The sequence below is a fragment of the Chelonoidis abingdonii genome, chromosome 9 (genome assembly GCF_003597395.2).
Source record: "Chelonoidis abingdonii isolate Lonesome George chromosome 9, CheloAbing_2.0, whole genome shotgun sequence".
NCBI lineage: Eukaryota > Metazoa > Chordata > Testudines > Testudinidae > Chelonoidis > Chelonoidis abingdonii.
The window spans coordinates 84532529-84558277 of NC_133777.1; the positions used below are offsets into that span (position 1 = coordinate 84532529).

General features: G+C 44.4%; 1 protein-coding gene across 6 annotated transcripts in view; it reads right to left on the bottom strand.

Moving 5' to 3' along the window:
• Nucleotides 1–20258: 20258 nt before the first annotated feature.
• The window catches only part of CTDSPL2 (CTD small phosphatase like 2), a 75406-nt gene continuing 69915 nt past the window's right edge, over nucleotides 20259–25749 (bottom strand). For all 6 annotated transcript variants that reach the window (XM_075069758.1, XM_032764326.2, XM_075069757.1 and 3 more), the window contains 2 exons: nucleotides 22845–22940; nucleotides 20259–22363 (listed from right to left, as the gene is read on the bottom strand). In XM_075069758.1, the coding sequence (XP_074925859.1) occupies nucleotides 22298–22363; nucleotides 22845–22940 (162 nt within the window). In that variant the 3' untranslated portion in view covers nucleotides 20259–22297. The remainder of the gene's footprint in view (nucleotides 22364–22844; nucleotides 22941–25749) is intronic.

Consider the following 25749-nt stretch of genomic DNA (forward strand, 5'->3'; position numbering starts at 1 on the left):
TCCCGCACAGCCCGAGGCTCCTCCCCGCGACCCCCACCTTCACTTCGTCCCTTCATCCTCCCGGCCACGTGTCCCCGCCGGCCCCGCATCGGCACGAAGCCCTCGCGACGGATCCGCACCTCGAAAACTGTCGCATTCTGAGTGGGGGAACGAAGCGGTTACCCGGCGGCGGCGGGGGACTGGGCGGAACCGAAGCCGCTGCCCCGCATCCTACCCCAACGAATCTGCCGCCGCCCTGCCGCCATCTGCCCCCGCGTCCGCAGAGGCTCAGCCAAGCGAGGCGTGAGTCAGCCGAGAGCGATCCGACGCGGGCACGCCCCGGATAGGCGCGGCTACGACGCGGCCCCGCCCTGCTCCCCCAGAGCGGGCAGGGGAGGCGCTTTACGGCCCCGCCACGGCCCCATTGGAATCGCCGGCGCGCGGGCCGCGATTCGCTGGGCTGGGCTGGGCGCGGCGCGGCGCCTCCGGTCAGGGAGCCTCGGGGGGCGGTCAGCCCAGGCTGGGCTCACTCAGTGATCTCTCCCCTGTCGCCCATGCCCAGCTCCTGGCAAACGGAGCCTACAGGCACCATCCCTGCCCAGCCTGGCTAACAGCCATTATGCGCCCCCTTGGAGTCTTGGCATCACAGCATCTCCCGGCGAGGAGTTCCACCGGTTAACCATGATGCGATGAAATACTTCTTTTTGCTTTAAACCTGCTGCCTGTTAATTTCATTTGGTGACCCTTGGTTCATGTGTTATGAGGAGCAAATCATACTTCATTATCTACTTTCTCCACCCCATCATAATTTTATAGACATCAATCATAGCTCTCCTTAGCCAGCTCTTTTCCAAGCTCAGATGTCACAGTTTTATTAATCTTTCATATGGCAGCCGTGCCACACCCCCTAATCATCTTTGTTGCCCTTGTCTGAAGCTTTTCCAGTTCCAATTTGGGGGCAGGAAACTGGGGAGGCTGTTGAGCTTCGTGCAGCTGGGGGAAGTCTCTGGGTGTGGGCCTGACACACTCCCAGCTGCTCCTTGCAGGGGAAGAGGTAATTCCATCCTCCCCAGCCCAGTTGGGATGAGCATCTGATCCCAGCTCAGGGAAGGAGCCACTGGCTGGGGTGTCTGCAGCCCTGCAGTGATTTACTTCTCCACTGGCTGCTCTGGGTACCTGAAATGATCAACCTGCACAGCTAGGGAGTGGTGCATAACTGTTCTTGCAGCTTCCCTTTGATTCCCTGTCAAGAGTCATTTTTCTGCAGAGAAGCAGAGAAATCTGCAGGGGACATGAATTCTGCACACATGCTGTGACACATAATTCCCCCAGGAGTATCCTTTTCATTTATCAGCACTGAATTTCATCTGCCATTTTCTTGCCCAGTCACCTAGTTTTGTGAGCTCTTTTTGTAGTCTTCACAGTCTGCCTGGAACTTAACTGTCTTGAGTAGTTTTATATCATCTGAAAATGTTGCCACCTCAGTGTTTACCCCTTTTTCCAGATCATTTATGAATATGTTGAATAGGACTGGCTGGGGGCTGCACTGGGCCAAGGGAGGGGCTCCTCTCCCCAGCATTTCTAATGGGCCTGTGCCGGACCAAGGGAAGGGCTCCTTTCCCCCAGCAAGTCCGGGGCAGATCAATGCTAGGGTCAGAGGGGAGAAGCACCTCTCCCCTGGCCGTGGCAGGTCTACACTAGGGCTGGCGGGGAGGGGCACCTCTCCTCACCACAGCACCTCCATGCTGGGGCCTGTGGGAAGGGATATCTCTCCTCGCCCCAGTACAGAGCCCCTGTGTGGGGACTTAATAGGCAGCTGTGTGGCCACAAATCTTGGAGGGAACTTAGGTCTCTAGGAGAAGTGAGGTGGTCTCTGGAGGAGGCGGGAGGTCTCTGCGTGCTATGGAGGGGATCCTGTCTGAGTTTGGGTCCCTCGGTTGACCTGTGCTTTGAAAGAGCTAGGAGAGAGCTCCCCACCTAGTGGGAGGAAGGGGGCAGCACGGTTCTCTGTAGGTCTCTTCTGGCCTTAGCTAGACGAGGATAAAAAGCATTATAAGAGCACCATTCACTAAAATGTTCTGACTAGCATGGCTGAAAAGTCTATAGACAAAGCACACAGCCTTTCATATATGCTGAGCTGGTGGGGAGCGTAGGGCTACAACATGGCTTCATGCATGTTCTCCTGCATTATCTACACCAGAGGTCGGCAACCTTTCAGAAGCGGTGTGCTAAGTCTTCATTTATTCACTCTAATTTAAGGTTTCGCATTCCAGTAATACATTTTAACATTTTTAGAAGGTCTCTTTCTGTAAGTCTATAATATATAACTGAACTATTGTTGTATGTAAAGTAAATAAAGTTTTTAAAAATGTTTAAGAAGCTTCATTTAAAATTAAATTAAAATGCAGAGGGCCCAGACTGGTGGCCAGGACCAGGGCACCGAGAGTGCCACTCAAAATCAGCTCATGTGCCGCCTTCGGCATGCGCGCCATAGGTTGCCTACCCCTGATCTACACTGTAGTCAGGTGGTGGGATTGCAGCACTTGTAGATGTACCAGAGCTAGCTTTGATTTAGTACAGTCCTACCCCAGCCCTTGAGTACATGCTTGGGCAGCTAGCGCAAGCCACCACTTATACTGCCTTAGATGCGCTGTTATTTTTAGTGCATAAGCTCAGCAGAATTAGTGCATGTCATGCCTCCCGGAGCTGGAAGTCACACCTTCCAGGCGCTGTGTAGACATACCCTTTGGATGAATCTATGCTATAAAAAGAAATGTTTTGTCTTTTTTATTACAGAGTAAAATCCTAGGTCTGGTCTGCACACGCTTCTTGGGCTGGTAATACTATTTCACATTGAGGTTTTGGTTTTTTTTTCCAAAACATTTATACTAGTATAACTCCTGATAAATACAGTTATAACAGTTAAAAAGGTGCCTTATACAGGTATAACTTATTCTCCTTCCCTATAACTGCATTGTCCATTCTAGGATTTTACGGTGTGTTAATTAGTTAACATGTAATAACACAGTAAAAAAAAATCTAGTGAAGACAAGGACTCTGTATATTTAGACTGTAACCTTTTAGTAACATACATACAGTAATAGCAAAAGGTATGTAAGTTGCATGCACTGTTTTATATAATTTATATATAATGGAAAGTCTAAAAAGGCAGGAAATAGACAAAGCAATGAAAACAATGCAATATGATAAAAGCTAGAACAAATTATGAAAAAAAATCTTAAACCCATTAAAAGAGTATACAAGTTAATATATTAAAATACATACTGGAGAAATTCATCCCTATTGAGAACAGCTGCAACTTATATAAACTTCTCTAGGAGTTGCACCCACTTACACCGGATTTCTCTCTTCTTTTTCTAAAAAAGAAACATTTAAATGCAATCCACAGTTTTGAAAATGTTTTCCTCTATTAAATATGTTTATAAACTACTCAAGCAGAGTAAAATGCGAACAATAAACAGCATGAATGATGACAATAAATTAAGACTGCTAAAGTTCTTTTAGACTTACCATCCTGTGGTGTGATCCAGTCAGTTCTAAAACAGCGAACCAGGGCAGAGCAGTGTCTCGCTTAGTACTGGGACGGGGGAGATCCAAGGAACACACAGGTGAGGTGGAAAGTGGAGTTGGTGGTCTAGTAAAGGGTACCTTCCTAGGGCATTGGTTCAGTACTGACTCAGTGGGAAGAGTGCCACCTACTGTGCTTCTGTGGGTACTGTCATTTGCATGAAGGTCTTGACTAGTGCTTAAAGATCTCATTTGCAGTGTTGTAGCTGTGTTGGCCCCAGGATATTAGAAAGACAAGAGGGGTGAGATAATATCTTTTACTGGACCAGCTTCTGTTGGTGAAAGACAGAAGCTTTTGAACTGCTCTGTGCATCTCAAAAACTTGTCTCTTTCACCAGCAGAAGTTGGTCCAATAAAAGTAAGGAATTTTTAATGCAATTTTAATCTTGAGAGTGTCATTTTTGACTTTCTAAAGGTGAGTGGCTCATATATGTCTTCTTAGAAGCACTGCAGTGCTGTTTTTAAGCTCTTAGTTGTTGACCTCTAATTTCAAGTGTGCTGAGAGACATGCTTTTGATACCAAATTGAACAAATTATTAAACTAGAGATAAATTTGAAGTAAACCATCTAGTGTGAGAATCATTGTTTGACGCTAACCATTTTAATTAGCCATTTTTTTCCCCCCAAGTCCTCCTAGAAACAGTGTACAGAGTGTGTAATTGAAGTTGAAGCAGAAAAGAATCCTGTGGCACCTTATAGACTAACAGACGTATAGGAGTATGAGCTTTTGTGGGTGAATACCCACTTCGTCGGATGCATGACAGGACTCTTTTCTGCTTTTACAGATCCAGACTAAGCTGGCTACCCCTCTGATAATTGCAGATGGTAATTTATACTGCTTGATTTGTCATTTGACAGTCTTTAGCAGAAGACTGATGGCACTGTAATCACCATATATGGACTTGGCAAGTGCAGAGTAAAAAGAACAAACAAACAAAAACCAAAGCTAGCCAAGAAAGAACAATTTATGCCTTTCTTTAAAAACAAATCCAACTTTTATAAACATAAATTACATGCTATGTTTCAACTCAAGAAAAAATTAGCTAGCCAGCCCTGCTGACTACCCCTGCTGAGTAACCACAGAATGGCAAAGGCTTTCCATAGCAGACAGCTCCATGAAGTGCCAAGGGACAATGCTGCTTGAAGATACTGTGTTGCAGGGAGGAAAGGAAAAGACGGTTACTCACCTTTGTAACTGTTGTTCTTCGAGATATGTTGCTCATATCCATTCCAATTAGGTGTGCGCGCGCCACGTGCACGTTCACCGGAAGATTTTTACCCTAGCAACCCCCGGTGGGTCGGTTGGGTCTCCCCCTGGAGTGGCGCCGGATATAAACCCCTGCCGACCCGACCGCTTCTCAGTTCCTTCCTGCCGGTTACTCCGATAGTGGGGAAGGAGGGCGGGCTTGGAATAGATATGAGCAACACATCTCGAAGAACAACAGTTACAAAGGTGAGTAACCGTCTTTTCTTCTTCGAGTGCTTGCTCATATCCATTCCAGTTAGGTGATTCCCAAGCCTTACCTAGGCGGTGGGGTCGGAGTGAGATGTCTCAGAGTGTAACACTGCGGAGTCAAAGGCTGCGTCATCTCTGGACTGCTGAACCAGGTCATAGTGAGAGGCGAAGGTATGCACCGAGGACCAGGTAGCTGTGCGACATATCTCATGGATGGGCACGTGAGCCAGGAAAGCAGCAGATGAGGCTTGAGCCATCGTAGAGTGTGCAGTGAGGTGCCTCGATGGAACGTGAGCCAAGTCGTAACAGGTGCGGATGTACGATGTTACCCAGGATGAAATCCTCTGCGAGGAATCAGGAAGGCCCTTCATACGCTCTGCCACCACGACGAAGAGTTGGGGGGTTCTGCAGAAGGGCTTTGTCTGCTCGATATAAAAAACGAGTGCTCTACGGACGTCTGGGGAGTGCAGTTGTTGCTCCCTGCGCGATGAATGTGGCTTCGGGAAGAAGACCAGAAGGAAGATCTCCTGGATAACATGGAAAGCCGATACCACTCTGGGGAGAAAGGCTGGATGTGGTCACAACTGCACCTTGTCCTTGTGGAAGACAGTATATGGAGGGTCCGCCATGAGAGCCTGGAGCTCAGAAACTCGTCTTGCCGATGTGATGGCTACAAGGAAAGCGGTTTTCAGGACAGGTAGAGAAGGGAGCAAGTTGCTAATGGCTTGAATGGGGCCGACATAAGTCTGGTAAGAACCAGATTGAGGTCCCAGGATGGGGTGGGGCGGCGTACCTGGGGGTATAGGCGCTCCAAGCCCTTGAAGAATCGAGATACCATAGGATGTGAAAACACAGAGCGGCCATTCTCCCCTGGGTGGAAGGTAGAGATGGCCGCCAAGTGCACCCTCAAAGATGATACCGCTAGGCCCTGCTGTTTAAGGGACCAGAGGTAGTCCAAGATGGTGGGCATGGGGACCTCGGTGGGAAGAGGTCCAGGTGCAGAGGGAGTGGGATAGGGTCGGCTATTGACAGGTCTAGCAACATGGTGTACCAGTGCTGCCTGGGCCACGCTGGAGCGACCATGATCAAGCGGGCTCTGTCTCTGCGTACTTTCAGCAGGACCTTGTGGACGAGCGAGAACGGTGGAAAGGCGTATAGCAGGTGAGTCGTCCACGGTATGAGGAAAGCGTCCACTATCAAACCCTATGAGAGGCCTTGAAAGGAACAGAACATCTGGCATTTCCTGTTCTCGCGGGACGCGAAGAGGTCTACACGGGGAAATCCCCACTTCTGGAAGACCGAAAGAATAATGTCCAGGCGAAGCGACCACCCGTGAGAAAGGAAGGATCTGCTGAGGCGATCCGCCAGAGTGTTCCGAACCCCTGGGAGAAAGGACACTATGAGGTCTATAGAGTGGGCTATACAAAAGTCCCAGAGTCGTAAGGCCTCCTGGCAAAGGGTCGAGGACCTTGTCCGGCCCTGTTTGTTTATATAGTACATGGCTGTCATGTTGTCGGTGAATATTGACACACAACGGCCTTGCAAGTGCTATTGGAACGCCTGGCAAGCAAGGCGGACTGCTCTCAGCTCCCGGGCATTGATGTGCAAGGCCAGTTCCTGAGATGACCAAAGGCCTTGAGTGCGTAGATGCCCAACATGAGCACCCCAGCCGAGAGATGATGCGTCCATCGTCAGGGATGCAGAAGGCTTGGGCAGATGGAACAGCAGCCCTGCACACACCAGGGAGTGGGTCAGCCACCATTCGAAGGAGCCTAGGATGCTCAGGGGAATGGTGACGATCATGTCTGTGGCATCCCTGCCTGGTCGCTACACTGAACTGAGCCACGATTGGAGGGGACGGAGACGCAGTCTGGCATATTTTGTCACAAACGTGCAGGCCGCCATGTGACCCAGGAGACCAAGGCAAGTCCGAGCCGAAGTCAATGGAACAGCTTGCAGGCTCTGGATGATGGCCACCATTGTGTGGAACCAGGGCAGCGGTAAGCAGGCCCTGGCGAGGTTGGAGTCCAGGGTGGCACCAATGAAGTCTATCCTCTGAATGGGAATCAGAGTGGATTTTTCTGCATTGATCATTAGGCCTAGATGTAGAAAAAGGTCCTTGACAATGCCGACGTGATGGATTACTTGTGCCTCGGAGGTCCCTCAGATGAGCCAGTCGTCTAGATACGGAAAAACATGTACCTGACGATGGCAGAGGTGGGCAGCGACTACAGCCATGCATTTTGTAAATACTCTTGGGGCTGTAAAGAGGCCGAACGGTAGGACTGCAAACTGAAAATGTTGGCGGTTGACTACGAACCGGAGGACCCTCCTGTGGGGTGGGTAGATGGCTATGTGAAAATATGCATCTTTCATGTTATGGGTGGCATACCAGTCTCCAGGATCCAAGGATGGGATGATGGTCCGCAGGGATACCATACGGAACTTCATCATGTATCTGTTGAGTTCCCGCAGGTCCAGGATAGGTCTGAGACCCCCTTTTGCCTTGGGGATTAGGAAGTAGTGCGAGTAAAACCCCGTACCCCATTCATGTTCCGGTACCTCCTCTATGACTCCTTTGGCAAGGAGCGTCTGCACCTCCTGGAGGAGGAGTTGCTCGTCAGAGGGGTCCCTGAAGAGGGACAAGGAATGGGGGTTGAAGGGGGGGCATGAAATAAATTGGAGGTGGTACCCAAATTCCAGCATGTGTAAGACCCAGCGATCTGACGTTAGCCGGGACCACGCAGGGAGGAAAAGGGAGAGGCGGTTGGAGAAAGGAGGGAACGGATCGTTTGACAATACTGATATGATGCCCTCGGGCGCACCTTCAAAAGGAGTGTTTTGGCCCTGTGGAAGGTTTGGAGGGACCTTGGTTCTGGCCACCTTGGTTGCCTGACTGCCTCCGGCGACCGGTTCTACCCCGCCTGCCTTCTAGCAAAGTCCTGTCTCTGTCTGGGCTGAGGGTAAGAGCGGTGTGGCTCGGAGCGGAATGGCCTGCGCTGTCACTGGCGTATGCATGCCCAGCGAGTGCATAATGACCCTGTTGTCTTTTAGGCTTTGCAGCCTAGGGTCTGTCTTATCTGAGAATAGGCCTTGCCCTTCAAAGGGGAGGTCCTGGATTGTATGTTGGAGCTCCGGGGGAAGGCCTGAGACTTGCAGCCATGAGATACGCCTCATAATCACCCCGGAGGCTAGGGTCCTGGCTGCAGAGTCCGCTGCATCCAAGGAAGCCTGGAGGGAAGTTCTAGCCACCCTTTTTCCCTCGTCCAGGATGGCCGCAAATTCCTGTCGGGAGTCCTGCGGGAGCAACTCCTTGAATTTGTCTGCTGCCGCCCAGGTATTGTAATTATAGCGGCTAAGGAGGGCTTGTTGATTAGCCACGCGGAGTTGGAGCGCCCCTGCAGAATAGACTTTGCGCCCCAGTAAGTCCATGCGCCTCGCATCTTTTTATTTCAGGGTTGGGTCCTGCTGGCCATGGCGTTCCCTCTCGTTGACCGACTGGACAACTAGGGAGCAAGGAGGGGGATGGACGTATAAATATTCGTAGCCCTTGGAGGACACCATATATTTACATTCCACTCCCCGGGCAGCAGGTGGGACAGAGGCCGGAGACTGCCAGATTGTGTTGGCATTTGCCTGAATCGTCTGTATAAAGGGGAGGGCCACTCTCGTGGGGGCATCCGATGTTAAGATGTCCACCACTGGATCCTCTACCTCCGGGACCTCCTCGACTTGCAAGTTCATGTTCTGTGCAACACGCCTGAGGAGATCCTGGTGGGCCCTCAGTTCGATTGGTAGAGGAGCTACTGACGACATTCCAGCTACCGCCTCGTCAGGAGAGGAGGATGAGAAGAGACCCGGGACAAGCGGGTCAGTCGAAGGCTCCTCTTGATGGACAGCCTCTGTCTCCCTTGGGATCTGGGAGTCCAGTGGCTGGACCGACACTTCCTCCGAAACAGGAGGAGGAGGGCGGCTAATAGTGGCTTCCAGCACCCGGTGTTCTGATGTGGCAGAGCGCGATGGGCCTGGATGTGTGCCTTGGGCCTGATGATATGCCCAGGGTGTCTAGAATGCCCATTGTTGAGGTCCATGATCCTAAGCCTGGGGCTCGTGGAATATCGCGGTGGGCACATCGGTGTCTCTGTCTTGGGCATACGCACTGTCCGCCTGAGACGACACGGACGGGTGCTGGGACGGCCAGGGAGGAGCTGAGAGACCGTGGTAAGAGTCCCTCTGTCTCACCGTCGGTGATCTCCTCGGCATCGGGGATCGGTACCTGGAGTCATACCGGTGCTGAGAACGAGACTGGGACCTGCGACGGGCGCGGTGCCGGGAGGTCGACCTGGATCTCGAAGGTCTACGACGTGAACAGCTGCAAGAGTCGCAGTGCTGGGAGCAGTGCCAGGAGCTGGAGCGGTACCGAGAGTACCGTGGAGGCCAAGACGTCGATCTGTTCCGCAAGTACGACTGGTACCGGACAGGCGAGCGGTGCCGGGACTGCGAGCGACGTCGGGACCGTGATCGTCTATAAGATCGTGAATTGCGCCAGGATCTGGATCGTGATCGGTGCCGGTCAGTCAGGCCGACTGAAGGAAGTCTCATTATAGTCGGCTTGCCTCTGGAGTGTAGTACCCACACCGGCGGTGCCGGGGGTTGAGGCAGGACAGACTCCGTCATGGCGATAAGATCCCTGGCTGCGGAGAACGTCTCCAGTGTAGAGGGTACTGTAAGCTCAACCACAGGCCTGGGCGGGGAGCTCTCAGAGATTGGACTCGACGGCCCTCGCGGGACCGGAGTCGACAGTACCGCAGCAGTCGGTGCCGCGGCAGGTCCAGGTGCCAGGCGGTCCGACCGAGGCTGCGTCTGCGGCACCAAGGGCACAGAGGCAGTGGAGGACTTCGACCTCTTCTGCTTTGGGGCGAGAGATCGGTGCCAAGCAGGTCCCTGCGCCGGAGATGGCTGGTGCCGCAGAGTCTTAGCGGTGCCGGGACGGTCTGGTGCCGGAGGAGCGCTGCTAGTAGAGTGCTCAGCGCTTGGTGCCGAAGACGGAGGGTTCAAAGCTGCCTCCATGAGGAGATTCTTTAGGGGAAAGTCTCTCTCTTTCTTTGTCCTCGGTTTAAATGCCTTGCAAATACGGCACTTATCTGTAATGTGCCATTCCCCAAGGCACTTTAGACATGAGTCATGGGGATCGCTTGTGGGCATCGGCTTATGACAGGCCGAGCACGGTTTAAACCCCGGTGAACCGGGCATGGGCCCCGGGTGCAGGGAAAGGGTTAATGCCCAAACCCTGCTGAACTATATACACTAACTATCTAAGAACTATCAAACTAACTATAACTATAGATAAAACTAACTATATACAACAAGATAGTGAAGAAACAAGGAGTAGCTAGGGAAGTGGAGGACAGCTAAGCCGCGCTCCACTGTTCCTACAACTGACACGGGCGGTAAGAAGGAACTGAGGAGTGGTCGGGTTGGCAGGCATATATATCCGGCGCCATGGTGGCGCCACTCCAGGGGGCGACCCAGCTGACCCACCGGGGATTGCTAGGGTAAAAATCTTCCAACGAACCTGCACGCAGCGCGCGCACACCTAACTGGAATGGATATGAACAAGCACTCGAAGAAGTAGTATCCCTTTCCTTGCTTTCTGGTGTGGCAAGGCACCTCCTTCGTCTCACCAGATCTAGCACTTCCCCTCTGGTGATGGCGGGCCTGGGGTAAATCAGCCCCATTCTGGGCAATGTGCCTTCCCCCTTCTGTGCCCCTTTGGCTGTGTTCTCAGGGTGGGCCCCAGGGTCAGCCTAAGGGGTGATCCTTACTCAAAGAAAAAAGGAAACAATCTTGTAAACCCCAAAACAAAAAGGGGATACCTTTCCCTGCCTCCTCACTGAGTCAGAGTGTCATCCTGTTGCTTGCCTTGAGGTGTCAGTGCTTCCCCTAGCAGGCAGTTGGGTTTGGCCATTCCCTTATGGCAGTGTTTCCCAAACTTGGGATGCCGCTTGTGTAGAGTAAGCTCCTGGCGGGCCGGGCCGGTTTGTTTACCTGCCACGTCCGCAGGTCCTGCCGATCGCGGCTCCAGGCCAATGGGAGCTGCTGGAAGCGGTGGCCAGTACGTCCCTCGGCCCACACTACTTTCAGCACCTCTCATTGTAGAAAACAAAAGAAATATTATTTTTCAATTCAATTAATAAAAGTGCTGTAGTGCAATCTCTTTATAATGAAAGTATCAGAGGGGTAGCCGTGTTAGTCTGGATCTGTAAAAGCAGCAGAGAATCCTGTGACACCTTATAGACTAATAGACGTATTGGAGCATGAGCTTTCGTGGGTGAATCCGACTAAGTAGGTATTGACCCACGAAAGCTCATGCTCCAATACGTCTGTTAGTCTATATGGTGCCACAGAATTCTCTGCTGCTTTTATAATGAAAGTTGAACTTACAAATGTAGAATTTATTTAAAAAAAAAACTGCATTCAAAAATAAAACAATGTAAAACTTTAGAACCTACAATTCCACTCAGTCCTACTTCAGCCAATCGTTCAAACAAGTTGGCAGGAGATAATGCTGCCCACATCTTGTTTACAATGTCACCTGAAAGTGAGAACAGGTGTTCGCATGGCACTGGTGTAGCTGGCGTTGCAAGATATGCGTGTGCCATATGCACGAAAGATTCATGTCCCTTCATGCTTCAACCACCATTTCAGAATACATGCTGATGACAGATTCTGCTCGATAATGATCCAAAGCAGAGTGGACTGATGCATGTTCACTTTCATCATATTAGTCAGATGCCACCAGCAGAAGGTTGATTTTCTTTTTTGGTGATTCGGGTTTTCAGTATTGTGTGTTCCCCTTCTGCTTCTCCTTGGCTCCGAGAATGTTCTCAAAGGTTTTGTTAGTAGTTGCTGCTTATCTACGTCATCAGGCTATCATGGTATTCCCATACTTCAACTATTGGCTACTCGGGGTTGATCCTACTAAGAAGTGTTTTCTGCCCCAAGGAAAGTGTTTGCTCTCTTTTTGGACCTGTGCCTTCAGCTGAACATGGAAAAATCAACACTAAATACCATTCAGGATAATACAATTCATAGGGGTGCCCTTGGATTCCCTAAAAATCCATGGCATCTCTTCCCTTGGAGAGATTCTGGACTTTATCAAGCCTTGTCAAAATGACTTAGGACAGCCCCCAGATCTTCAACTTCTCGATCACATGGCGGTTTGCACCTTCATGACACAGCATGTGACGTTACACCTCTGCTTTTTCCAGGGGTGGCTCAGAACAGTTTATTCGCCAAACAGACAGAATCTAGGCAAGGAGGTATTGGTCCCCCAGCAGGTAAAATATTCCCTAGATTGGTGGAAGATTCATCACAGTGTAGGGACAAGGGTCCCCTTCCTCTAACTGGTGCCGACAGTAACCATAACCACGGATACATCTCTGTTTGGATGAGGGCGGGAGAAAGCGGTGCATCTTGGCTCTCTAACAATCCAGGGCAGATGGTCATCCTGAGACCACCCTCCATATCAACTGTCTGGAGATCAGAGCTGTCAGAAATTCCTGTCTTCATTTCCTTCCTCTCATCAGACACAGATCCATCAAAGTCATGACAGACAACATGGCTTGCACGTTTTATATCAAGAGGCAAGATCACCATCCCTCTCTGCAAAGGAAATAATATGAGTGGAGTTGGTTCATAAAGTATCACATAATAATCTTAGCAACATAGCTGCCCAGCGTACAGAATGTCACAGCTGACATGCTCAGCAGGTGCTTCTTCCAAGACTACAGATGGGAGCTGGATCCCAGGTTCTGACTGGAATCTTTTGGGCTTAGGAGTTTCCACAAGTAGACCTTTTTGCCACAAACTACAAACCAAAAATGCCACCTATTTTGTCCAGGGAGGTGGGTTGGATCACAATTCTCTGGCGGAGGCCTTGGTCCTGCCATGGACAAAGAGACTGTTTATACTTTCCCTCCAATGCCTCTCATCCTCCAGGCAATAAGATCAAACAGGACAAGGCCAGAGCCATTCTGATAGCCTTGACATGGTCAAAGCAACCAGGGTTCCCTTACCTGTTTCATCTTGCTCTCGATCTGATAAATCTCTCAACTGCTAATTTCCTTTCCCAGGACTCTGGTCCTCTGATGCATGCCAACTTGGGGATTCTTTGTCTGAAGGGTCGTTCCTTGATGGATCATGGGGCTAGAGTCATCCTGATCTGTGAGATATAACACATACTATTAAATAGTAGAAAAGTTTCCACCAGAACTACTTACCTTCAAAACTAGACAAGATTTGGCCACTGATGTGAACTCCACAATGCTGCTCCCAAATCTGCCCCGCTTCCGCTCATCCTCAAGCACCTGCTATATCTTAAGAAATCAGGATGTCCCATAATTCCCTCAAGGTTCATCTGATGGCCCTCAAGTAGCCATGTTAGTCTGGATCTGTGAAAGCAGCAAAGAATCCTGTGGCACTTTATAGACTAACAGACGTTTTGGACCACGAGCTTTCGTGGGTGAATACCCACTTCGTTGGATGCATCCGATGAAGTGGGTATTAACCCACGAAAGCTCGTGCTCCAAAACGTCTGTTAGTCTATAAGGTGCCACAGGATTCTTTGCTGCTTTCACTGATGGCCCTAACATCCTTTCATACTACTATTGAGGGTTTTTCTCTGTTTGCTCACCTCACAACCGCAAGATATATAAAAGGTCTGGGGAATGTCTTCCCATAGATAAAGGTTCCTACTCCTGCCTGGGACCTGAACTTGTTTCTCGAAAGCCTCAGAAAATCTCATTGAACTGATGTTCACCTGCTCCTTATTGGATTTATCTAGTAAAACAGTCTTCCTAGTGACTATTACCTCACACTGCAGAGTCAGAGAGATTGGGGCCTTAACGGCGGACCTCCTCCCCCGCTTCACAATATTCTACAAGGATCAGGTTTCTACCTAAAGTAACTTCTGAATTTCATCTGAATCAGATCATACGTCTACCAGTTTTCTTTCCCAAACTACATACTTCCAACTCTAGATGTCAGGAGGGCATTATCCTTCTGTCTTGATAGAACTCAACCACTGGACTTTTTGTTTTGATTGAGACAGGTCTGCCATTTCTACCCAGAGACTTTCTAAATGGATTTCCCAAGTGTACTGTAGTATGCTACTATAGTATTGACAGTCCATCTCTACCGGTGCACTTGACTAGATCACAGCCTACCTCTATGACTCTCCTTAAAAATGTTCCTATTTCAGAGATCTGCAGAGCAGCTACATGGTCTTTGGTGCATGCCTTCTCTCTAGACACAATGTCCTGGTTGATGCCTCCATATCTGACACTACATTCAGCAAGGCAGTTCTTGCCTCTGTGATGGACTCCATTCCAAATGCCCCCACTCGTCCTTCTGGGAATAGTCCTTGGAAGTCACCAAGAATGGATCACCTATAGGGACCCTACTCAAAGATGAAAGAGAGATTACTCACCCTGTGCAGTAACTGTAGTTCTTCAAGATGTATCCCCGATGGGTGCTCAACTATCACCCTCCTTCCCCCCTGCTTTGGAGTTTCTTCTGAGACTCAGTGGTGCAGAAGGAACTGAGGGAGTGGTTTGCCTGTGCAATCTGACATAGCCTCGGTGCAGGGCATGAGGATACCAATGGCATGTGCATGGGCCAAACAGACATTGCTAATGAAAATCTCCAATCAAGAGTGGAGCACCTATAGAGGAACACATCTCACAGAACTTCAGTTACTGCACGGGGTAAGAAACCTCTATTTATTCACTGTGACCCCACATCCTTTTCAGAATCACAAGTTATACATCTAAGAACAAAAAATGTAAGTCACATTTACAAAACACAATCCTACAACCTATCAGGGTGACCAACATTGTTTGTTCCTGGTTGTTCCTGTTTTCATTTTCCTACATGAATGTATCTTTTTACCTGTATCTGTCTTGTCAAGTGTACACTCCTCAGAGCAAGGACTGTGATACTAGATCTTTTAGAGCACTGAATACATTATTACCATTTAAATATTTTCTGCAGTTATACGAAGTGGTTGAATCTATTTAAATATAGATGTGAGCACTTTTGGAAAACATCATGTTTGAATTAATTTTCCTTGCTATGATTTTTAAAAGGATCCTGTCTTTTTGACTACCTGTAAAGATGATGGATGTGCTCTTTCACTATCTCTTTCTCTGTGGCATCACTTGAAGTGAGAGACTAAAAAAGGTCTTGGAAAATTAAAATAATGTGAAATTTCTTCTTCCTTCAAAGACAAATTTGAAGATGAATTATTAGTCTGGCTTTTAACAACTGGAAGATGCTCTGAAGATCTATTTGAATCAGCTGGAGAAAAAAAAACCTCAAAATACATGGTTTCCTCTTCTGTTGCCCATTTACCTGGCATAGGAGCAGAAGTAATAGAAACAAAGACATAACTAAATGTTAACACCATCAAGTTCAAATACATTTTCATAAGCTCCATGGTAGGAGTCATCTTTATGAGACCACCATGAAATATTCGGGGGAGAAGGGAGCATTGTTAATTATAAAAATACTATGCACTTCTATAGCTCATTTCACCCCACAACCTCAAATTGCTTTAAAACGTCCAAGTATTATTCCCCTTTTACAGATGGGCAAGCTACGGTATAGACAAAATAATTTGCCCAATATCACTTGCTGCATCAGTGGCAGAATTATGAGTTTCTGACTTCAGTTCCCTCCTATCTCCTAGACCACACACTCTCATTTAATATAAATGCTTTACCTATCTAAAGGTTCCTGCTTAGAAGATAAGAAAGAGCTTTATGTGAATAATTCTGACCTATGATAGTTTTACAAAAGATATGCATTGGACTGTGTACAATATATAACATCAGAATCAATCAAGACTAACCAAAATGAACCAGCTATAACAATTTTATCAGATAAAGTACATGTATTTGTTTTTTTTCCTTGTTTGATTTCCATTACTGACAAAAAAAAAAATCCTCCAATTTTAGAGCCTAAAAGTTACATAAAATTCATATTCTGAAGAAAACTGTTTCTGCAGGGAGTGTAGGCAGGGAGAAGGGTATTTGCTGATAAATGCCAGCTGAAAGAATTAATATAGGCTAACAATCCCAATATAGTAGCTAAAACAAATATTTAACACAAATCTTGTGATTCTTAGTACTAGCAGTATTGTCAGAAGCAGCACAAATTGGTAGCGCAGTTCTCTCTATAAAAATACTTACTCAGGATTCAGCACTCCTCAGCACCAGAACTGACACAAGGATCAACCAAAACAAAACAAATTGTTTCACGTGTTACCGTCAAGATTAACAAGCTAAAAATCAATGTGCCTCAACAGTGGACCAAATCAATAAATCTTCACCTTCATCAATCTGTCCTTGCTTGCTCCCCCACAAGAAAAAAAGATTGCAGCCTGTGCTGAAAAATATGAACAGCATAATGATATTTAATTTATAATATACAAAATGATACACCTATGCTATTTCCTATCAGATACACACTGGTTCATTTAAAGTTGTTTTTTTTTAAATATTCAGTATTAGGAACAATGGTGTAAATCTGGAGTGACACGTTGTTAGCCTAAGCAGTCCTTGAGTGCATCCCTTTAGTTTCTCCCAGTCTGTGATGTTGAAACCTAACCTCAGGTGAATGACTTCAGTGTGCTTATTATTCCTTCTTTCAGAAGAAATACCTTTCCTTACATATTCATGTAGATTGTAAGTCCTCATCCTTCTTCTAGCCTGGAAAGCACCATTCACACCTATGATCCTATACAAACTTGTATAGTCAGGGACAGATTAATGGTAAAGGGATGCTAATCCATTAGAATCACTTCCCCCGTTTAAAAAAGAAAAAAACAACTTTGAGGCACCTCTCCCTCCCCTAGACAAATAGTTGTCTTTCTCCCAAAAGAGGAGAAAGCCTACCTCAGAAGGCAGCTGGCCAACATCAGTCAGCTATGCATGGCGGTCTGGTACCCTACCTCTGTGGCTCTCGACCTTGCCAGACTACTGTACCCCTTTCAGGAGGCTGATTAGTTCTGTGTACCCCCAAGTTTCACCTCACTTAAAAGCTACTTGCTTACAAAATCAGATATAAAATACAAAAGCATCACAGCACTAACTGAAAAATTGCTTCTTTTCTCATTTTTGCCATAGAATTATAAAACTGATCAATTGGGAATATAAATACTGTATTTACATTTAAGTGTATAGTATATAGAGCAGTATAAACAAATCATTGTCTGTATGAAATTTTAGTTTGTAGTGACTTCACTAGTGGCTTTTATGTAGCCTGTTGTAAAACGAGGCAAATATCTAGATGAGTTGATGTATCCCCTGGAAGACCTCTGTGTACCCCCAGGGGAATGTGTACCCCTGGTTGAGAACCACTGCCCTACCTCATTGGTCCATCTGAGTCCTTTTTGAGCAAGGCCTAGATCCAAAGCTCTTGCATTAATCTACCTCTGTGTCAGTCTTTAAGTTATTTAATTGCTTTTATATAACCAGTATGATTGTAGACTAGTTGGATGGCATGCTTCCCCCTGCCACATATATATACATAATTTCCACACTAGAAAAATGCTGCAGCTTTTAAAGTCTTACTATCAATGGAATAAAAAAACATTGTGATTGCTTTCTCTCTGTACCTGCTGAGAATGTAGAAACACAACTTGTCAGTCTGAATTCGTACAGGAAAACAAGTAGACAGACTTGGTCACTTTTTGTTTTTTAATTGGTAGCAGGTTTAATGTCTACATACATGCTATGGGTAGTGTTATCCTGTTAAGCATCTTTTATCTCGATCTAGTATTTTATATTTCAATAATTTTGAAGTTTATTAGTTTAACAAAGGCTTCTATAATAGGGTTTATCAGTCCAGCCACACAGCTGCCATCAAGGAGTACTTGGCGCTGCTGTGGGATGTAAGAGGGTGCAAAGTCACCTATTCCATTCTCCCAATTCCATTCTGTGCTAGTTGTCCCCAATCATAGGGAAAGGATAGTATCTTAGTCACAGATCACAGGGACTCACTATGGCTCTGCAACTCAAGAATCCTATGAAAGGGAGACCCTCTATTGATTGGATAGACAGGATTTAAGAGTGATCTGCACCAATGGAGTGGTGCAAAATAGATTGTGTGCTACCCCAGATTGGGGCCACTTAAGGGGTTAGAAAAATTATGCTTAAATGACAATGGCTCATTAATTCTGGCTCATAGGTGCTGACTTTAGTAACAACAATAAGTTTATACTACTCCCATTTGCCTCCAGAACCCAAAAAGTGATGGGAAAGTGAAATTAATTATTTTCTGTCGGTTTCAATGTCAGAAATAAAGAAAGAGCATATTCCTGTCCATTCTCATAAAGGATTATCAGATGATGACTTAGCAATTTGAAGTTAAATTGCCAAATGACTTGTAATACTTAGAATCAATTGTAATATGATGACAGAATGGAGCTAGATGTTTAGACAAAGAAGAATAAAGTAACGTGATTAGCAATTTGAATACTCCAAGGAAGCTAGGACCAGAAGAGAAAGCAAAGGAAAATGGATGCACACGTGACTGTTTACTTTCTTGTACAATGTTTGTCAAATGTCAAAAACAAACTCTATGGATGAAAGTGTGATTCAATAAAGCACTGAAACACGTAATTAACTTTAATTAAGTGTTTAAATGCTTGAATCAGAGTCTTAGCGAAGCTGACACAGTGTCTTTAGTTTACACTTGGTTGACAAAGACCTGCCAACAGAAGGATGCCTTTGATCAATATTTGATCAGGCCTCAAAGAATTCAGACTTTTAAAAGTTTCTGAGAAATAATGAAAGATATTTTCCTATGTAGATGGAAGGTGAAACAACTGAATGTCAACTAACAAACAAAACCGTAAAATGGAGGCAGTTACCCTTCTATACAAACAGTACATTAAAAAAAAAAATAGAGCCTCCACGTGTATTGCACATTGCAAAATCCTAAGAAACTGTAATAATCTTTCATCCGAACACAGTTCTGCTGTCAGAAGCAAAAATGATCAAAGCTAGACTAGAACATGTGCAAACCACATAAAAGGACCATACAAACAGCAGGCTGTAGTGAAAGAGAGCAAACAAAATCAGCAAGAATTTACAGCAGAAAGAGGATGTTATGGTATGCGTCTGATAAATTCTCTAAAAATAAGAAAATTAGAGTAAGTGATACAGTTACAAGATTAATTGCATAATAGTGAAGTAACTCAAAAAGAGCCCAAGCCTGAATACTTTGTACACCCGACCACCCCCAGTTATCAGCAATAATTTTGGGTTGTAATTAGCTGTATATGATATTCTAAGATCAGAGCAGTACTTAAGCCTTGTCATTCCACCCCGTCATAGAATCCAATAAAATGAAAATCAGGAAAAAAAAATCTGATTACACCTAAGTGAAGTAGATGGAAAGATTATGTAGATCAGAAGTGTTTGACATTTTTAGAAGCTTAATTTTTTTAAAAAGCCATTCTCTCAGCAAAGCACTGTTATAATTGTGAAAATCAGATTTGCAGCATGTTAACATTCAAGTATTTAATATGTATTATGGAGCAGTCTATATAAATTAGTTTTGCTGTGAATCCAGATAGTACCAAATCACCAATTTTCCCTACATTTCCTAGAAACCAGATTGCAATATCTCACATTCTAATTTTCCTCAGTGATCTAAAATCATGACATAGATACATGTATAAAATGAAATGTGTACTTTGCCTTAACCAAAAATACCAATTTTGTAATAGTTTTACTCAAAATGGTGTAAATTAGAACACAAATGCTTAGGAAAATGATTCTAATCAGTGGTAACCGTGTACCATTTTATTGAGTCACAGAGAATGTCCATGATTAACTTATTCAAGGTAGTTCCATTATGCTAGATTTATTTAGCAATGAATAAAAAAAAATCCTAATACGATATAACATATTCTTTATGGTAATTTGAAGAAGTTCCACTCTGAAGAGGAGTTCATTGTTAAATTAACTTAAAAAATTCTTAGATTTGCGTTTGAGAGGGAGATTAAAAAATAATAATTTAAAAATTGTGGGAGAATCTTGCAGCAACTCAAACACAAAGTGACCATTTTCAAATCTGTAACCGTATCCATTATATTAGCATAAAAACAGGAGGGGTGGGGAAGTTCTGGGGTTCACACGTCTGCGCAAAATCATATATATAAAGGTAATGTTATGTACATTTTATTTCAATAAAGACATAAGACAAACAGCGTAAAGATGCCCAGATGCCCTAAAGATAAATACATTTAAAAGATTCTCATTAAAATGAATCTGTAGTATTTCTTTCCTGCAAGCAAAATACCTTTCTTTAAATACAAAAAAAAAAAAATCAGTATTCTGAATTGCAAATGCTTTTTCACTTTTTTTGCAGAAAATCTGCCATGATGACTTTTTCTTTTTTAATGAATAAGGATTTTCCACAAAACAGGCTTGCTCTACATGCTAATTTTTTTTAACAGTTCATTGACACAATGTGCTAGCTACATACACAACAGATAATATAGTAAGAAAACACTCAACCTGATGAAAAGTTAAAATCTTCATTAATACACTGGAAAAAGTTGACATAACTCATGCCTTTTAAAATCAAAAATACAAAATTAAATGTTTTCCTAAAAAGATTTTCCTTATTTTAAGGACTCATTTGAAAATGAAGCTGCATGTAATTTGTACAATAGAATTGTACAAGTAAACAGGTAATATACATAAAAAATTAATTGACATACTTCTCAATTATCAGTTGTCCACCTTTAATTTCCAATACTGTACTTTCTTAACAAGCATACAAAATATCAAACTTCTCTTTAGAAAAAGTGCCATTCTGTGACATCCTTTACACAAAAACAGTCCAAGCCTGTGGCATGTTAATGCAGTCGAGAGGCAAAGCATCCTAACTTTTACAAATTATACCTTCCATAAAAAGCCTCCTGAAAAGGAGATTACACACCATTATAAAAATATCAACCTCTTGTGATAGCTGCATTAGAGAACCAAGGCTTGAAGACTATTTCCATATAGCATAGAAAACCACTATGATAGCATATTAACTGCACTGGTGGCATGGGAGTGTACTGTATCACAGGATTATGCATAGTTACTATTAGGTACCTTCATTGTTACACAAAGTTTAAAACTGATTGTAACAAACAGCATAACAGGAGGTACCACCAGCCCATGCAAAACATCTTAAAATACTGAGCCACTGTGCAGAATACTTCATTCTTGGAGGAATCTGAAGGCAGCAGTAATTGATTTGCATCAAACCCAACAGGTGACCAAATAATTCTCCTTAAAGATTTGTATGCACAGTATAATCTGAGGTATTCCTTGTCCATCAATTGAGCGTGCCACTGCAAGATATTGTCTGTCCAGAGTACATGCCATCACAATGGTTTAAATATTCTGAATATTAGTAATTCTTATATTCTTATCTAGCCAGTCTCTTGATTTTTGAAAAGATTTCAACTACAGTAGAATATTACAGAAACAAAATATAAATGCAGGTATTTCTAAATGAAACTTACATGGACTAAAACTAAAGAATATTTTTAAACAAATATACAGTATGCAGGCAGACAAAGCAGGAAAACGGCCATTCAATTGTATAATAAAAAACTAATAAAATTTGGCTATTTCCAGAAAAACTATGAAGCGCCTCAACTAAAAGGAATGCATAATGAAATTCTAAGCTAATACAGGTCAAAAATGTAAAAAGGTTATAAACCTTAACAGGAAAAATAAAACAACTTTTACTGGCCATTCCTGTTGAAATGAGAATCTTAAAGTAACAGAAAAGTGGCTACAAACCCACTTAGAGCACCAAACAGAGAGAAAATAAGAGTCCATTTTCAATCTCTGTTATATCATAAAATCCTGTGTTTCTACAGGTCAAACTGCTGGTGGCAGAAACAGAATTCTTTATAAACTGCAGATGTCCTGTACATAAAAAAATTTCATTGGAGTTGCACTAGTTCTAAAGACTTTTCTGTTCTCGCCTACCTACTGTATTGTACTGTATGTATTCAATCTGAGATATAGAAAGTCTCTTTCTGTAACCCTTGATTACTGTTGGGCACCAAAGATAAGAAAAGCAAGACGGGGTACAAAAATGCAAAATTTCAACAGTAATGGCAATGTTTTTGTTTTAGTCCAAAAGGGTCCTGCATTTTCTCCCCCTTCAGTAATTTGATAAAAGGCTTGGTGTTTAATCTGGGGGTAGCAAGTCATGCAAGCGAAATCTGTCTCTGATGTGAGGTCGGACATCTTCATTCTGCAGAAAAAAATAAAATTACAGTTTTTGAAATAATAAATGTATCTATACTTCAGATTTTAAAAGTTATGTTTTTAATTTATGTTAGTATACATAATAATACAACACCATTTACAGTGATTTGTATTTTCAAAGAGCTTTACAACATTAACTAATTAACATTCACAAAAACCCAGTGAGATAAGTAGTATCTAAGTTTTACAAATGTGCAGGAAGGCAAGTCACTTAACTGAAGTGGGTAGTGTCAGAGCTGGTACTAATCTTCTAGCCAGATACTCGACCCAACACATTCTGCTTTTTACTAATAAAATAATAAGTACTCTCTCTATATATTTTGGATTATTGTCCAGACAAGACAGAGTTTTGGAAAGTTCCTAAGTAACATTTTCAGAAGTTTCCAGGTGATGTAGGCTCCTAAACCACTTAGTCAATTTTGAAACTACCTAGAGTGTATATGAAAAAAGAAGAATATATTACTCACCAGCTCTACAAGTTTCTCCAGAAAAGGAATTAATTTTAGGAGTTCATTGTCATTTTTATCCATGAACCAGCTCTCTATAGGAATTCCATTTGAAAGCTAAAGTAAAATCACAGGTATGTTAATTTTTATGCTGAATATCTCTGGAAAAGACCACTGATGATATAGTGCATTTTATGTAAAACATATTTTGTGCCAACAGAACTTACCAATACATATTTTTTTCTCTAGAAGTTGTTTTAAAATCCACTTGTAAAAAATTTCCTTCCTTTGCACAAAACTGTTACAAAGGAACACTAGTGATACTCTAGTATCACTGACGTTTTTAGCACTAAAACCTCTGTTGGACTGAAGTACATAGAAATGTTTAGAAAGTGTTCAAGTATAGGCAGATACTGCAGACTTTTGTAAAACCAATGCTGACCCCAGTGTACATATGCAACTGAAGTTGAGTTTAACAGCTACTTGCTGAAATTAATGAGACATAAAACTGACAAAATTTGTATTCTGGTAGTTGTTTAGAACATAAAATTCCTTCAAAACTGACATACAGAGTAAATACATTTTTAATTCCACCATTTTGAACCATTTGGGTATTTCTGAGGAAACCCACTGCCCATGTTGATTGTCAACGTACAATTTATAAGGATATTACCATGCAAAAGGCAGAGAGGCTCCTGGAAATAACTGCATCCAAACACCAGTACATATTTGTAACTGTTGACTAAGCAACCAGGTACCCAGAGGCTGTTCTCCCCTTTGCTCAGTGAAAACTAGGCTATAACCCCAGAGCTCTCAAAGCTAATAATAATATATGGAGATATACCTATCTCACTGAACTGGAAGGGACCCTGAAAGGTCATTGAGTCCAGCCCCCTGCCTTTACTAGCAGGACCAAGTACTGATTTTTGCCCCAGATCCCTAAGTGGCCCCCTCAAGGACTGAACTCACAACCCTTGGTTTAGCAGGCCAATGCCCAAACCACTGAGCTATCCCTCCCCCCATGCATGGGATTTCCCCAAGAAATACTAACAGATAAAGGGACTAACTTCTGCCTTTGTGAAGCTCAAGTCCCTGAAAACTTCTGTGTACCACCCACAGCTAGATAGCCTACATGAGCAATTTAATAAAACTCCAAAGGGAACGTTGAAACGCTTTATTAGTTATGACCCCAAGCACTAGGACTGGCTAGTCCAACCATTCCTTTTTACCATAAGGGAGGTCCTGCAGGCCTTTATGGGGTTCTCTTCCTTCAAGTTATTTTATGGCCACCAGCTGCAGGGAATTTTGGACTTGCTCTGGTTATGTCTAGACTACCCGCCATATCAGCGGGTTAAAATCGATTGCTCGGGGATCGATATATCGCGTCTCATCTAGACGCGATATATCGATCCCTGAATGCGCTTATATCGATTCCGGAACTCCACCAACCCCAACGGAGTTCCGGAATTGACAGGGGGAGCTGCGGACATCGATCCCGCGCGGTGAGGATGGGTGAGTAATCCGATCTTAGATATTCGACTTCAGCTACGTTATTCACGTAGCTGAAGTTGCGTATCTAAGATCGATTTCCCCCCGTAGTGTAGACCAGCCCTCTGAGAGGGCTGGGAGGAACAAGATGTAGGTGCTTTAAGTATGATTCAGTACATCATACAACTAAGGGAATGACTCAGAGATGAGGGGTGTTCACCAGAGGACATTTAAGAAGGTTGAATAAGTGCAGGTGCAAAATTATAATGGAGGGGCATGACTATGGGTCTTTTACCCGCGTGACCAGGTCCTTTTACTGCTTCCTTTGGCCAAGTCAGTTAATGTCCAGTGGCAGGGTCCATATGAAATTATTAAACAGGCAGGGCCAGTGGACGATGAGATAAAAATAATGGGCAGAAGGAAGGAAACCAAAATTTACCATGTGAATCTTCTTAAACCTTAGAAGACACAAGGAAAACCTGCTGATAACTCCCTTCCGTAGGGAGCCTGAACTAGGACTCCAAACACCCAGTGGCCAAAACCCGACACCAACTCTTGCAGGTTAGGGACTTACTGCTGTAAAAAGAACAGGAGTACTTGTGGCACCTTAGAGACTAACAAATTTATTTGAGCATAAGCTTTCGTGGGCTACAGCATACATGCATCCGATGAAGTGGGCTGTAGCCCACAAAAGCTTACGCTCAAATAAATTTGTTAGTCTCTAAGGTGCCACAAGTACTCCTGTTCTTTTTGCGGATACAGACTAACACGGCTGCTACTCTGAAACCTGTAAAGAGGAGGTAACTCTTCCAATTAACCAATGACTTTGCTAGTGTATTTCACTTCTGCCCAGGGAGAACGCAGTTAATACAAAACTACCTAGAGACCATCTCAGGCTAATGTGTCAGGGAGAACCCCAAGTCCTTACCATGGAGGCTGTAGGATACAGTCTGAGAAGTCATGATGCAGGTAGGGATAACCAGGGGGTCGAAAGTGAATGGAGGAACCCCATAGTTGGGGTTCCCAAACTGGACAGTTCGGTTTTGCATCAATTTCAGGAAAGGGTAACTCCATCTCAAAATTTGATGCCTATCTGATATTATGGGTAGACAATTTATTAGAGTGGCTGGGACCAGGGACTAATAAACTGATGAAGGATTACTGACAGATCTCTTTATTTCCATCTTCACATCAGAAAACTTCTTTCTTAACCCTGTTAGGCATTTCAGAAGTCCATGGAGCCACAACAGATGTTTTCCAGATGTTTATGAATAAAATTATCAGCCCTCATCATCAGTATGCTATGGCAGCGGTTCTCAACTGGAGGTCTGCAAGCCCTTTCAGCGGGGCTGCAGGGCTCCGCAGCTGAAACCCATCAGCCCCAACTTTTCCCAGGCATTCATACTACATGCAGGCACCTCAGACGTTGACTTTGGCA